At 38.9% G+C, this 15,510-nt stretch overlaps 1 protein-coding gene across 2 annotated transcripts in view; it reads right to left on the reverse strand.

Annotated features, from left to right (window-relative positions):
• Positions 1-15,510, reverse strand: part of LOC128868663 (nephrin) — a 104,574-nt gene that overhangs the window by 60,982 nt on the left and 28,082 nt on the right. For both annotated transcript variants that reach the window (XM_054111003.1, XM_054111002.1), the window contains exons 2-4: positions 14,283-14,639; positions 9,194-9,346; positions 7,192-7,365 (exon numbers count right to left, since the gene is read on the reverse strand). In XM_054111003.1, the coding sequence (XP_053966978.1) occupies positions 7,192-7,365; positions 9,194-9,346; positions 14,283-14,639 (684 nt within the window). The remainder of the gene's footprint in view (positions 1-7,191; positions 7,366-9,193; positions 9,347-14,282; positions 14,640-15,510) is intronic.

Genomic DNA, 15,510 nt, shown 5'->3' on the forward strand with positions numbered 1-15,510 from the left:
CAGTGAAGCAAATGTAGTGTCGATTTGTATTCGTCCAAGCGCTGAGCATATGTACGTATGCCCTGTTGGTGTCCTAACATGCACATGTACGAGCTTACAAACTTTAAGATTATTGGCTACAAACCACAATATACATATGTATGTACATTCATTTGCGCACACGCAAAGACATGATTCGTCAGTCGCGGTGGCGCTGAAGAGTGTGAAATATTGTATAGTACAACATATACAAGTTCATTCATAATCCCAAGTGAATATTTCTCAAAGGAAAGCATGTTCATTCATAAAATATGCGCACATCTCCCCGCACGCACATGACAATTTATGTGGACGAATAAAACAATTCTTAATCTAAACCCGCAATTTAAAATTGTAGCTATGGCTTTTTTTTTGCTATGGCAATTGCGTGCCGGGGAAGATGGTTCCATATGTAGATATCCACGCAAGTGGGGAAAGTTACTGATCGCCATTCACTTGGGAGTGGTCAGGACGATTTTTCTACATATGGTTCAAGCAGCTCACAATTTCCAGGATTAGCCCAAGTATACTCTGGGTAGCTTTCGACCACCCGTTCGGGAGTGCGCTAACGTGAGAAGGCGAAGCATTCCAGGATAGCTAGTTGCGCGCTGGGTTTGGGACCCGCCACTTAGAAATCCCCCCAATGAAAAGATGTACAAAGCCTCGGATGAGACCTTCCTATACTGATGACGACCACTGCAAACGAACTAAGGACTACGATTTGAGGGCATGCACCTGGAATGTCCGGTCCCTTAATGGGGAAGGTGCCTCTGCCCGGCTGGTTGATGTCCTCATGAAAGTAAAGGCTGAAACCACTGCTATTCAGCAGATGCGATGGACGGGGCAAGGCAGAAAAAACTTAGGATCTTGTGACGTTGTATATCAACGTGGCCTCTAATATCTCTACAAGAGTGCTGGAAGTAAACATTTTCACCAATACGGCTGAAACCAAGCCGTCTACAGCCAATAGGCAAACGCAATCCTCTTCTCCAGCGACCTCTGGTAGGGATGTCAAACAGAAAAAGAAAAAATCCTCTGGGTCGCTGCTCAAAACGCGCTACCTGAGAGCCAAATTCATTCTGGCCAAGATAGCTAAGAATGAATTGCCCGGTAGACTAGATGATCGCGATACATGGGGCAATGTCCGATATGAGGCCGTAGTTCGAAACCATGGCCGCGAGGAAAACTACCGACCTCCAATCACATAAAAATCCTCAGAACCAACCAGCGGTTAAGCGCGCTGCCAAGAAAATTAAAAATTTCTCGACTCAGGGAGTTGGGGAGCCCTACAACAAGTGCGGTGGTTGCGGCTGCGAGGGTTGCTTATAGCGAGGTGGCCAGGGATCACTAAAGAAAAATAGCTCCACTGCACTACTGCTAACTTCTGAAGAGTCCCTGAAGGTACTCGAGGAAAATAAGCATAAACTTCGTTTTGGGCTCAAGACGGCCAAATTTAGGGTCTTCTCCGCGCCTGATGCTCCGGATGGCGAACTGGATGGAATAGGGGAAGTAGCAAATCAGCCCGACGAGCTTCGGACGTCTGCGACGGGCACGATACCCGAAGCCAAGAGCTCCATGAAATCCTCGGAGCTCGGGCATAAAACAGACTTAAGTGAGCACCCTTTGACGAAGAAATGTTAAGGGGAGCTCAGATTAACCTTCACCATGCTAGTTTACTCACCGATAATTTCTGTGTCGTTCTCAGGGAGGAATACATAGATATATGCCTGATCCAAGAACCCTGGGTTCGGCAGTCTAAGATCATGGGCCTCCAGAGTAGACACTATGATATTTTTTATGACCAGTCGAAAGGTAAGCCTAGGACTTGTATCCTCGTTAGGAATACTATTAATGCCTTTCTGACTTCTCATTTCAGCTCACCAGATGGGACAGTAGTCCGTGTAGAAGCATCTAGTGGCCACTGCTACTATTTGGTTTCTGCATACAGCACTTCCTGAGGAAGTGGGGCGTTTGGTGGCCTCACCTGCATTTAATAAAGAGACCATTCTCATCGACTGCGACGCCAATGCGCCATTTCGGGAAGCAGCTAGATAAATGATCAAGGTAAGTCTCTTTTTGATTTCATTATTAGCCATAATCTCCTTATTTAGAACAAAGGCAACACTCCCACGATTGTATTTCCAGCATCGGAAACATCAAACGGTTGGGAGGAGGTTCTTGATATCACTATTTCGACTAATTCGACTGCCATTCGGGTTGATAATTGGAAGGTTTCTCAGAGAAATTCCTTTTCGGATCACAGGTCGATCCTTTTCGAAATCAATTTCGCACAGGAAACCATATGTCCCCACAGGAACCCTAAAAGAACCGACTGGTCTCTGTTCAATAGGGTTTCCAATAACAAATTGAACAGGCGAACTTTTTCCTACTCATCCACTGATCAACTGAACAAACAGGTGAAACATTTCCAGCGATCCTATCAGACGGCCTTCAAAGTGGCTGGTACAGTATCTTTTAGCAAGAAAGACTTTCCTCCCTGGTGGAACAAGACGCTGACCGAAAAAGAAACCAAAAACTTTGAAAATTACCGTATAATTTTGAATGAATACAAAAAAACCATTAAATACGCGAATCGCAACTTCTGGAAGGAGTACTGTGAATCCATTGAATCCATGAAGGATTCCTCCAGGCTAAACAAGATCCTTTCAAGAGACCACTCCTGCAGAACTCTTGTAAAAAGGGAGGATGGGAAGTGGGATGAATCTGCAAACGTTTCCTAAATCAAAACCGGATAGGAAGGAAATTTGATGTCAGATTTCCATTGCGTGAGCAATGGAGCAATCCAGAATGCATGCAGGGAGGAGGTTTGACGGATATTTTCTTTACCGATGGGTCCAAGACTGAAATAGGATCTGGAGCCGGATGGTACTTAAACGATAGTAATAAGTATCACTATGCTATGGGGGGAATGGCAACTGTTTTCCAAACAGAAGTTTTTGCCATCCTAAAAGTAGCCGAATGGATAATCGAGAGGAGATGGAGCGGGAAACAGATTGGAGTCTTCAGTGACAGTCAGGCTGCATTGAAGGCCCTGGAGAACGCGAAGCAAACCTTAAAGATTGTTCAAGAATGTAAGAAGAAGCTTAATTCTGTCGCAAGACAAAACAGGCTTGTACTTATATGGGTTCCGGGACTCTCCTGTGTTCAAGGAAACGAAATTGCCGACGAATTGGCCAACCGTGGATCAGCGGTGCCCCCACAGGGGCCAGAGCCAATAATCGGAATCAGTCCCGCAGGAATCAAGAATTGGATCAACGATTATGTAGGCAATCTACATAAAGAGCGATGGTCCGGTCTAGAACGCTGCAGAACTGCAAAGTGTTTTGTGACAAATCCGAACAGAAAACTGTCAAACTTTCTACTAAAACTTAGAAGGAAAGACATTCGGTTGATGGTCGGCATCATTACAGGACACAACCCATGGGGTCAGCATATGACCACCATTGCAATCATCGTGGACCCGGTATGCCTGTCATGCTTGGAGGAGGCGGATAGCACTGAGCACTTTCTCTGTGAGTGTCCTGCCTTTGCTAGAGCGCGACTACGAGTATTGGGTTCCGATGTCATGGGAATGAGTAATATACGTTCTCTAAAACTGGAGGATATTTACAGATTTGCCAAAGAATCTGGAAAATTCTCACAGGACTAACTATCTCTACCTCTGTCTCTACTCTTTCCTATCTCTTTCTCTGATACTTTCCTCCCTCCCTCCTTGACTATCTACCCCCTTTCCAGAGCTTTAAATACAATGGGCTTTTTAGCCTGAGTGTTTTAGAAGCCACCAAATCTTCTGGTGCTCCTTGGCTTGACCTCTTCAAATTCAATTCAACACCGGATACTCTAATAGAGTAGCTTTATAAAATGATATACCTCAGGGTTTGCTGACGTGCTGATTTTTTTCAAAATCAGTTGTCCAGTTTCACTAAAAATAAAATTTCCATATTATTCTAAGAAGATGCTATATACGCTACTATATTGAACAGAAATCAACGTCTTCAAACAAACAACTAACCCTACAGTCTATCAGGAAACCATTTTGGAAATTATGGTTTGCTTAAACCAGGTGAACTTAATTGTAGTAAAAAAGTTCGCTTATATAATAGCAAGGCGGCCGCCGTAGTCGAATGGGTTGGTGCGTGATTACCATTCGGAATTTGGAGTACGTTGGTTCGAATCTCCGTGAAACAACAAAATGGCAAATGCAGGCAATGGCGAACCTCCGAGCACATCTCTGCCATGAAAAAGCTCCTCAGAAAAAATATCTGCCGTTCACAGTCAGCTTAAAACTGTCCCTCCATTTATGGAAAAATATAAAGACATACACCATAAATTGGAGGAGAGCTCGGCCAAACAGCCAAAAAGGGTGTCAGCGCCAATTATATATATGAGTAAAGCCATGACAAGTGATCCTCGAAAATTTCACTAAGTTATGGATTTTAGTGCAAGATGTTTCGTTGTGTAGTCAAAGTCATGTTAATACTATTCTATAAATATTTCGCGCAAATTCGAATTTTAGCAATTGTTATTAACAATCAAAGTTTTAAGCAAGATTAAATTGAAAAATTAATATAATTACTGCAAAACTGCAATAGATAATGACGTGAAATTTTGCATACCATTCAAGTATTGTCTGTACTATTTTTCAATTGTTAATAACTTTTTTTATTGTGACAAATAGATAAATAAATAATAACTTTTTGTAATCAGTTGCATTTCTTCATGTTTTCTTCACGCTGTTAAACAACCAGACTAACGCTTCTTCAAAATATGACCCGTCTGAAGCACCCAACGTTTAACCCAGCCCTCCATGCACCCATAACCTTTCGACTGAAATCTCCGTCCACGAAGTGGTAACGTCAACTTGGGAAACAAAAAGAAGTCGCGCGGGGCCATATCAGGTGAATACGGTGCTTGCACGATTTGGTCAAATAATCCAGCACAATTTGGGATCGGTGCGATGGCGCGTTATCATCATGCAAAATCCAAGAATTATTTGCCACATTTCCGGCCATTTCCGATGTACAGCATCTCTCAAATGCTTCAAAACGGATAAATAATATTTTTATTGACTGTCTGGCCCGATGGAAGGTACTCATGGTGCACGACGCTTTGACAATCGAAGAAAACAGTCAACATCACCTTCACGGTACTTTTTGATCATAGGGTATGTAATAGCAATGCAATACTTTAAAAAACAAAAGATTGCGACACTGGGATGATTGAGGAAACTCTCAGATGTCCTTGATCCCACAAGCTTATTCTTAACTGAACAAGGAGCAAAGGTCCGCCCACTTTAAAAATATCAAAATGCAGCAAGTGAAATTTGAATAATTAATTTTATTATTTACTTTTAATAAGGGGTGTGTTAACTTTTATATTACATATACATGGTGCAGGAGGGCCAAGAAAACAGCAACGAATATAACGCCACGTTAAGCAACAGAAAGGAAATTTATCACAGCAGTAGCAACAAAAACTCGCCATTCCTCAGGTGTGTATCTCTATATGGCTGTAACATTAAAATCAAAGCAAAATGCCATCAGGCGCCATTTTCAGAAAATGCACATTCATGTTATAGAATTACTTATGCTCCACCCTGTATAGTTATTATTCTGATGCCAAATTCGAAATGTAATATATAATAACCACATGTCAGCGAAGTGAATTAAATTGGGGGCGTTTTTGGTGCCGCAATTTTGTAAAAAACGTGACAAAACTGTAGTGTACGTATGTACGTAAGAAGTACTAAGGTATATATATTTTTGTCTTTCTAGTAACGATACTAATAGTCATTATTGAATTTAGAATACTTGTTTTTAAATGATATTTATATATTTTATTGAATAGGTAAGGAAATGTGAAAAAATTCGAAAAGAAGGGTTTATAAATGAAATGAAAAGTAAGTAGAAAAAATTTAAATCATTATTTTATTATATGTATACCATATATAATTGGCGCGTACACCCTTTCTGGGTGTTTGGCCGAGCTCCCCCTCCTATTTCTGCGTGCGTCTTGATGTTGTTTCACAAATGGAGGGGCCTACAGTTTTAAGCCGACTCCGAACGGCAGATATTTTTTATGAGGAGCTTTTTCATGGCAGATATACACTCGGAGATTTGCCACTGCCTGCCGAGGGGCGAGCGCTATTATATTAGAAAAAACTTTTTCTTAATTTTGATGAGATTCGAACCTACGTTCTCTCTGAACTCCGAATGGTAGTCACGCACCGACCCATTTGACTACGGCGGTTAGTTGTCAAATTAATCGATTGCTGCTACTTTTGGTGAAAAACGTGTCTATGGTGATAAGTCTTCGTGAGACGAGTACCCCTCAAAATTCCATGCGTTCCTATCATTGAGACTACTTTATACATTGACGTTCTCTGCACCACAAATTGCAGAGTATTGGACACAAATCAGTTGAAACACAAATCAAATTATTAAGAAAAAATATAAGAAAGCTTATTAACCGTTTGAGTGCTAAGCGATTTTCTTTAATACATACGAAAATTGCGAAGCAAAATTTGGTCTAAGAAAACTGAAATATGATGGCTTTACAAATATAAGCATAGAGAACACAAAAAATTACATATTTCAATAATTTTATTTTTATTTTGTAGACTAAACTATTAGTTATGATTATAAGAAAAACTTATTTACATTTTTTTAATATCATATTTTTTTTTTTTTTTTACAAAAAGTTCCGGCATTATTATTCAAATTTTGGCACATTTGTGGTTCCCCACACATGTACCATGCACACCTTTTTTGCAAATGTTGCATATTAGCCGGGAACGCTTTGGATTTTTAGATCCTTTTACACTACATACTACACATTTGCGCAATTTATTTTCAAAATATCGATATTGAACGAAAAATAAAAATTGTTTTTAACGGTCTCAACTAATTTATACTTTTATATGACATAAATTTTTTATAAATATCGCAAAATAATATTCAACACGTTCCTAGCCGAACGCCAAATGCACAGTGATGCAATCGTCGCTATAGCAACGCGCCGCAAATTTGGAGTAATTAGTTATCGTCGCTATATCGACGAATCGCACTCAAACGGTTAAAGATGAAATATTTTCAAATTATGTATGGTATCGTTCGGTATATCTACTTATACTTTTAGGTCTTATTTACTTACAAAGAACTGAAAGTTGAACAGTCGAGCGCATCGGCATGTCTGGTGGCAATGCTTTGTGCTTTGCTTGGCAGGTGTATTCCGTGTAGTCATCATCAGCATTCGGTTTTATGTTCAGGGTTGACTTCGTAGTATATCGCTTTGAAGAAGTTTCTTCAACTTTATCAACGCGTTGTCCTAAAAACAGTAAGAAACCTAAGTTTTATAATTGGCAAATAAAAGTATTAGTTACAAGTAAGGAACGCAGTAAATATAAATTTTGAAATCTATCATAACCTTTTCGCGTTCATATGAGCATCTTCTCCTTCTTGATTTACACGATAACTACTTAAGTAGTTTCATCCGAATTTAACAAGTCATTTTTGCCTCGTATTAACGGGCATCACCTGATCTTTCCATCGCAAAGGAGGACATCCTCTTCCTCTGCAGGGGTGGCATAGTGAAGCGTTTGCATCCATTCGAACGATATGACCTAACCAGCGGAACCGCTGTATCTTTATTAGCTGATCAATGTCTCTGTAAAACTCATATAGCTTATTGTTCCAACGAGTGTGATATTTTCCAACCAGGTCTGAAGCCACACTGATAAAGGCCAGTCATTATGAACTTCATATATGATTTGTTGTTGTTGTTGTAGCAGCTAAACATTCCCCGTGCATATACGGGGAATGCGCCTTAAGTGACAGTCCGTGGCCGGATATAAATCCGGTCGTTCCGGATTTTTGTGCTGGAATCCGGGGATGTAGACTACCACGTCTCGGTCCCTGGCGAAGCTGTCCAACCTCAGACCATTAAAGGATGTTTGTCTTGCAGGTTGAATTTTTCGATTATAGGACCAAAAATCTGTTCCTTACCCACACGGGCCTTTGCGGGTGTAGACGCAAATTAATATAGCAAGATATTTAAGGGTCACGTTTTGATTACGATTATGGGAAAGGGCTTCTCCACTGGAGAGAACGAAAGTACTTTGTTGGGAACTAATCTACTTTTTTATTTGAAAGACAGAAACATTTTGTGACGGTATAATTTCCGGAAAACAACGGCAGCTTTACCTCAGGCGAAGTTCAAAGTATGGTTAGCCACTGCTAGAGAGAAAGACTGAAACTGTTTATAGGACGCGAAGCGAACTGTAGCAATGAGGAATATGCAATATGGAATACTCTAATCAGGGGACTGTCCCTTTTATAATATACTCGTCAATAAAACTAAACAAGAAGATTTATATGTGACTCACAGCAATCTGGTTTGCCATTGGGAGATTTCCTCCGCACTCTCTCAGTTTGCGCTGGATCTAAACGCCTTGAAAGGAAGTTCGAAGACGACCGCCAGAAATTCAAATTGGGAAAAATATAGAAATGTACCAGATATAAATTCACCAGTTTAGGAAAATTAACTGTATTGCATTGGAAACCAGAGCGAGATGGCCACGATAAATAACTAGGGTGGGAAGATTCTCGGACACGGAAGCTGTGAGATGTAGATGAAATCATTCGAATTTAATTCCTGTCACCTTTTACCATACCCATACCCACTTTCGCACCGCTAAAGATAAATAACGCCTTCAAGAAAAAGACAATTTTGGTTCGTAGACGTTGATAAACATTTTACTACAGCTTTTGTGAGTACATTCGTATTAGTATTTTATCAAAAGACTAAAATTCCAGAACCAATTGGCAATAAAACATGGATTCGCCTTGACACCAAATGGCAAGACAGGACAAGACGAGTTAAAAATCGCCAGAAGATACATGTTGTTAAATCCAGAAATTACGCTAGTTACTAATCACATGTAGAAATATATGTGCACGAGCAGAGGTATTCGGTCGTGAGTTAAGAGTGAGAACATATAAACCTAAAATAAGCGATTGAAAGTAAATACAGCAAATTGTGTTGCCATTAGTTTATGACTTTTATTTAATAATCCAATGATCGAATTCAGTTAAATTAGTGAAACATGCTTTATTTAGATAAAAACGTTACAATTTCGTAACAGTATTATAATTACCTTGTTTGAATTCCACGTTTCCTCGATACCAAATTATTTGTGCAGCTGGCTTTGCATTCTCTACAATGCAATTTAACGACAAATCCTGATTTTCCCTCACTTCTACCTTTGAATTGTGTGCATAACCTTGTATTTCAATGGACGAAGGTGAAGCTAAAAATAGAGAAAGAACAAATCAAATTTTTAATAAAACCATTAAATATTTACCCCATAAGTGTTTAAAATATCTCTATGGTTATATTTCTTAATCTCTATAGTTATATTTGGTCCTGAGCGCCATTTCAGTCGACACTCTCATTTGTTAGAGTGATTCCTCGTTGGATTTTAAGCCTGTACCTTATTGTTATCCGTATCAGAGTCGGATGCACGTGACCGAACAATTTTAGTTTTGAAACAGAAAAACTAAAATGCGACATTTGTTTACAGTCCATATTTTATGTAGGTATATGCTTCAACCTTTGGAGTTAGGCGTTAAGATAAACAGTTTATTTAATCTTATTACTATAAAGGTCAAACTATCAGGAAAAATTTCATTATAACAATATAAGCAAAGCGCTAGCAGTTCTCTCTTATTCATTGAAGTCCAAAAAACCTTCTGTGAAATATATTTCCCTGTTTTCATTACTTTTAATGCTTTCACAAAACATGTTGTTGAGCCTTTGGTAAGCTTCTCCTCCTATGTGTGGTGTGAATGCTGATGACTTTCCACAAATGGAGGGGCCTACAGTTTTACCTATATCGTCTTCGAATGACAGATAGTTCATGATTTAGATTTATGAGGAGCCTTTTCATTGTCTGTTCAGGCGCGTTCTATCATTGGGAGTGTCATGCCCGGGGTTTAACATTCGGGCACTACCGAATGGTACGCACCAATTCATTCGGCTACGGCGACCGAAATGCATGTACTAAGTGGCACACATGTATGTACATCTTCGAAGGGTGTTTGGGTGGAATGTCTTCTTCAATACGTGGGTGTGGACCTAGACGACGGATGTTTTTTTGAGAAGATTCAAATAGGTATCGAACGCAAAACATATTGCCGGTATATTAACATAGCAAATTCGAGGTAACCTTTCTTCCGTATTTTCATAAAATTTATGAAATCTTAATGACAAGCACTGTTCAAGGTCATTGCTCAGGTATTCTAAGGTTTCTATGGTACAAATCGTCCGGATTTCTAAAGTTTACGTGTCAAAATTATTTAAAATTTATATTAAATTTCGGCAATCGAATGATAAATAAAAATTGTATTGTTTGCTTTTAAAACTTTAGCTCATTCAAAAAACAAAATTCCATATAAGTAGACTCAATGTAGCTCTAGTCAACCAAGATTCTTAGCTAGTCTTTGCAAAATGTTAAGGGAATGAATGAGAATTGTAAAATAGCAGTAAAAAGTTGCTGTTAACGTAGTAAAATTATTAAAATTCTGGATACCTGATTTAAAAACCGATAACAAAGAGAAAAAATCTCTAAAAATAGGCTCTCAATTATAAAAACGTCTTTTATGACAAAGCACAATATGCTTGGAATACGTTTACTAAACAAATTGTTGAAATAGTTCCTTTGCTGGTCGTGATTTACCATTTAGAGTTTGCTCCTGTTTCATAGCACCATTCTCGAACCGAGAACTTTTGTTTCTGAAAATTGATACGTGATACGGGATAAATATAATTCGAAAGAACTGATTTCAATCGAGGTATCTGTAACACCAGATTCCAGCATAAAAATCCAACACCTAGAGTGGTTGTTATAGCCAAGATTCGCGCAAACCTCTGTGCAGTAATATACGAAGAAGAACTGGAATCACAACAGACAGCCACCTGATTTTCCACAGGACTTTAACTTCGGCTTACAGATGCGCTGCAGAACAATCCGGTAGGAGCGCATTGCCGTCGAAGAAGATATTCAATTTTTCGCGAGTCCGAAAAATCCACTGGGAAAATGTGTCGCAGAAAAAATATATATACTGCGATCAAGTGCAACTCGAGCCGTGTGGGATCGGCGGCCTACAGAAGGTTTCTAGACTGGGAAGATCTCCTGTAGGAACAAAGCGGCGATCTGGTAACTGACATCCAAAGCATGTTATGGATGGAACACTTCTCACACCAGTGGATGTCACAGAGAAGGTGAATACTTCGATTTTAAAGCCATTTTCAACACCATTAAAAGGAGTTTCTTATATTTCTTATATATCTAAGATATCTTGGAATCCTCGGTGATACCACACGATTTTCTATACAAGTGGGCCATTTCTGGTGTATGGCGATGATATAAATATCAACAACTTTAACAACTCTCCGTTAGATCTGCTTTTCTAAGTTGGGTAAAACCAGAGCGAATAGGTGTGGTGGTGAACGAGGCCAAGACGGAGCACCTCCTGGAAACACACGAAGAGTTTTCGTGAATGAAAGTAACGCAGACACAGTTTGCCTGCAAGCATATGGTGATGTCTACTCCTTGGACTTAATGTTTGTATGCACGTACGTCAAGTATGCTCGGGGCGTATCTTCCATTTATCACAAGCTGATCAATATTGTTTTTCGTTTTTTTACCAGGCGACAGCCAACTAACTTTTGAATACTTCGAGCTACTGTCTGGTATGGCTCACTGCCATACCTCCTTTGTCGGAGTTGTTGTCGTGAGGGCAGTATTTAGCGACTGTTATCCGACAATTTTAATATTTTGGAAGGGGCAATGCTTGTACGTTTCTTCCAGAAGCTCGTAAAACCCTATTCAATTTAAAAATGGCTGATTATAAAAAACGAGTATAGTTAAAAAAAAATAAAAATTTGTACGCTCCGAATATTGATTCTGGTTTTATTTTGAAGGTACATTTATGTCAATACTGTGCATGCAATAGCCACTTAATTCAAATGGCTTCCTCAGTTCGTTGACAGGCGGTCAACAGAAAACCACCGAACACGCAAAACACTTGTCTTATTTATGCCTCTCCCAAACAAACTAAAAGCGTGAACATTTCTTCGTGCATCGCACGTAGCCCGCGCAAAATTGAAAATGCACCTTCTTTTTCATCAGTAAATTGTACAGCTGCTGGAAAATAGCAATTGAAAAACGATCGTTGCTTTCTGGTCACCCTATACTTATGTATATATTTACTTCAAAATACGATTATTCGCGAAAACACTATAGCAGTTTTTTACTATGCCCATTGTAATGCCGCGTTCGGAACTTCCTCCTCATCTCTCCTAAAACTAATTTCAGCTTTTTAAAACTTGCAGAAGATCCCTGATTTCCACAGTACTGAAATCTTTCAACTCATTCCAACTCTACGTCTGAAAGGAGCAGGACTGTGGCACAGAAGGTGCGAAATCGTCTGTTCGTCTGTTTAGACAGCTTCGTCTGTTTAGACAGCTTTTGCAATTCATGAATGTAACTGCATGCCCATCCTTTGGGTGTGCCTGCCTATTAAACAGTGTGCCGTTTTAACGGAAATCAGTGTGCTACGACTAACTATGCTTATTTTGGCTTAGCAGAGATTCTGTGCGTTTAACATTGAGAAAATACTTAAATTCCGAATATACAGTGTCGGACAAAACATATTGAACTCATTCATACTTCGATGTAATTATATTTTTCTAACGTGAAATGTCATTTCAAATATAAATTAAATACCCAAAAATTAAGACTAACTATTTATTTCTTGAATGCATAAAAACAAACTTAACAAATAGTTTACTTCATAAAATTATATGCATAAAAAACAAAACATATGCGATATTCAGAGCGATAAAACATATTGGAATAACAATAATTAACTAATATTTTATAGCATAACCATTCTTTTTTATAACTTCACTACATCTTTTTGGCATGGAAGCTATTAGATTGTTCATAACATCGAGTGGAATATCCAACCAGGCTTGTTTCACAGCTTCAAATAGCTTCTTTTTGTCCCCATTTACTCCTGTCTATCCTCCTATTGAGTATCTCCCAAATGTTTTCAATTGGATTGAGGTCCGGAGATTGTGCTGGCCACTCGAGCACTTTGATTTTTGCCTATGCGATTTGCTACCAACTTCGAAGTGTGCTTTGGGTCGTTATCTCGTTGGAACGACTACGAAAGTGGCTTATTCCACTCAGCATAGGGGAAACATCACGCTTTCTAGTATATTTTGATATACAAACCTATCCATAATTCCATCTATTAAATGGAGAGGTTCAACACCAACCCCACACCATAATACCATCTCCGCCATGCTTAACCGTACCTTTGCAGTATCGAGGATCTAAACGAATATTTTTTGGCCGGCGAACTCTTCTCATTCCGTCTGAGTATTTATTTGATTCATCAGAAAAAAGTATAGTTCTCCATCGTTTGACTGACTAGTTAATGTGCTCCCGAGCGAATTTCAACCGCTTTAGCCGATTTTTTGTGGAAATAAATGGCTTGTTTGCTGCTCTATAACTGTTCGGTCCACCAGCACATGCTCTGCGTTGTACAGTTCGGCTGCTTACCTTAAAGTTCAGCTCTTTAACAATACTTGCTGCCGACTTATCTGGATCTTTCTTCAATTCGATCAATATTTTCGAGTCTTCGTAATTTTGGTCGCCTACTTATCCAATATGTTTTGTCGCACTGGATTTGTATATGTTTGCCTTTTTTCGCATGTAATGTAATACAGTCGTATCTTAGAAAATATTTTTTTATATATACAATAACAACTGGTTGCTTTTCATTTCTGTGATATTTTCTCTTATTTTAAAATAATATTTGCAAGAGTAAAAAGAAACAGCTTCACTAATAGGTATCAGTCCAATATGTTTTGTCCGACACTGTATGTACATACTCATAGTACTGTAATATTGAAGGTTATGCCCATCAATGTATGTACATTTCTATATAAACAAGTTTTATAAAGCATCTTAAAAATATTGTGAATGTGTTTTAAAACCCTTTTTACACTGGTTTTGTTTGGCAGCACGAAAACAGGCTATGGTGTGTGGGAGGGCAACCTGAAGGTAAATTAGGCCATTTTTCAATACATAAAGTAATCAAAAGTTATATAAAAGTACATATATGTAAATATTTTCATAAGCTAATACAAAGAAATATAAGCATTTTACTTACATATTACAGTTAACTTTGCGTTTGCCCGGATAGCTGAGTTAAGTCGCGCCGGTCCTACTTGACACTGATATTCTGCATCGTCTGTGATAGAAGCATTCGATATTCGTAAGTTATATACGCCTTGCTTTCGGTCTCCCAAAACCGAATAACGGCTAAACCCTGGAATAACGGCTGAGAAGCCAAGGGCAAACCCATCTTTCGTCCATTGCACAGCACCTGCTTGATTAGATACTTCACATCGCATCATGGCTTCTGCACCTTCAAGCACTTGAAGATCGTATGGGGTAACACGAAACTTTTGCTGTTGGGCCAATGAAGGAGGTAGGAGAACTGTGATAAGCAGGAGCAAAAAATATCCTAAAAGAAAATCAAAATAAAAAGCCGTTATAAATTTATAGACTGTAGGGCAACTTGTAGGGTAACCTAATATTGATTGTTGAGATCATGTACAGTGGTCCAAGCATGAAATGTCTTTTTAAAAAAGTAGTAAATAAACAAAGCTCAATTTATGTTATTATAATAATTTACGCGTATATTTATTATTAAGTGTTTGGCCCATTGGTTTTTACGTTGTTTTACAAATGGAGGTACCTTAAATTTTATGCCGCCTCCCAAAGGTCCCCGTATACTGTACTGTACTGCATTGTCTCCGCTGGTCAAGCGCGGGCTATAAGCAGATTTTTTGTATTTTGTGGTTCGTGCGTCGAACCCCACCTCCAAGAAACTGTTATTTAATAGTTGTTAATCGATATCTACGAGAATACTAGATCTGCGGTTTGCAATCCATGATTAATAACCTGGAGAAATACTGCGCTGAATAGAATATGGAAGTAAACCCAAATAAATCGGAGATGATGGTCTTTAGAAGGGGTGGACGACTTTCCCAGGCAGAAAAATGGTGGTACCATGATGAAGAAATTAAATTGGTGGGGGAATATAAATATCTCGGTGTCATTCTCATCCCCAACATCGCATTTGGCAAGCACGTAGAAACCAGAAATACTTCAGCAAAAGCTAGTATTAATTAGACATGGAACGATTTTTTAGCGAAACCATTGATTTCATTAAAATTAAAATGGAATCTGTTCCAAACGGTATGCAGAGCGATACAAACCTACGCAGCGCAAGTTTGGGGTTATGCCTTATTCGATGAAGTAAATAAACTTCAACGTTACTTTATTAAAGGAATCCTCAAACTACCCGACTTCACTGCAATTTATGCAATAAC

This window comes from Anastrepha ludens, chromosome 6, assembly GCF_028408465.1.
Source record: "Anastrepha ludens isolate Willacy chromosome 6, idAnaLude1.1, whole genome shotgun sequence".
In the NCBI taxonomy this organism is placed as follows: Eukaryota; Metazoa; Arthropoda; class Insecta; order Diptera; family Tephritidae; genus Anastrepha; species Anastrepha ludens.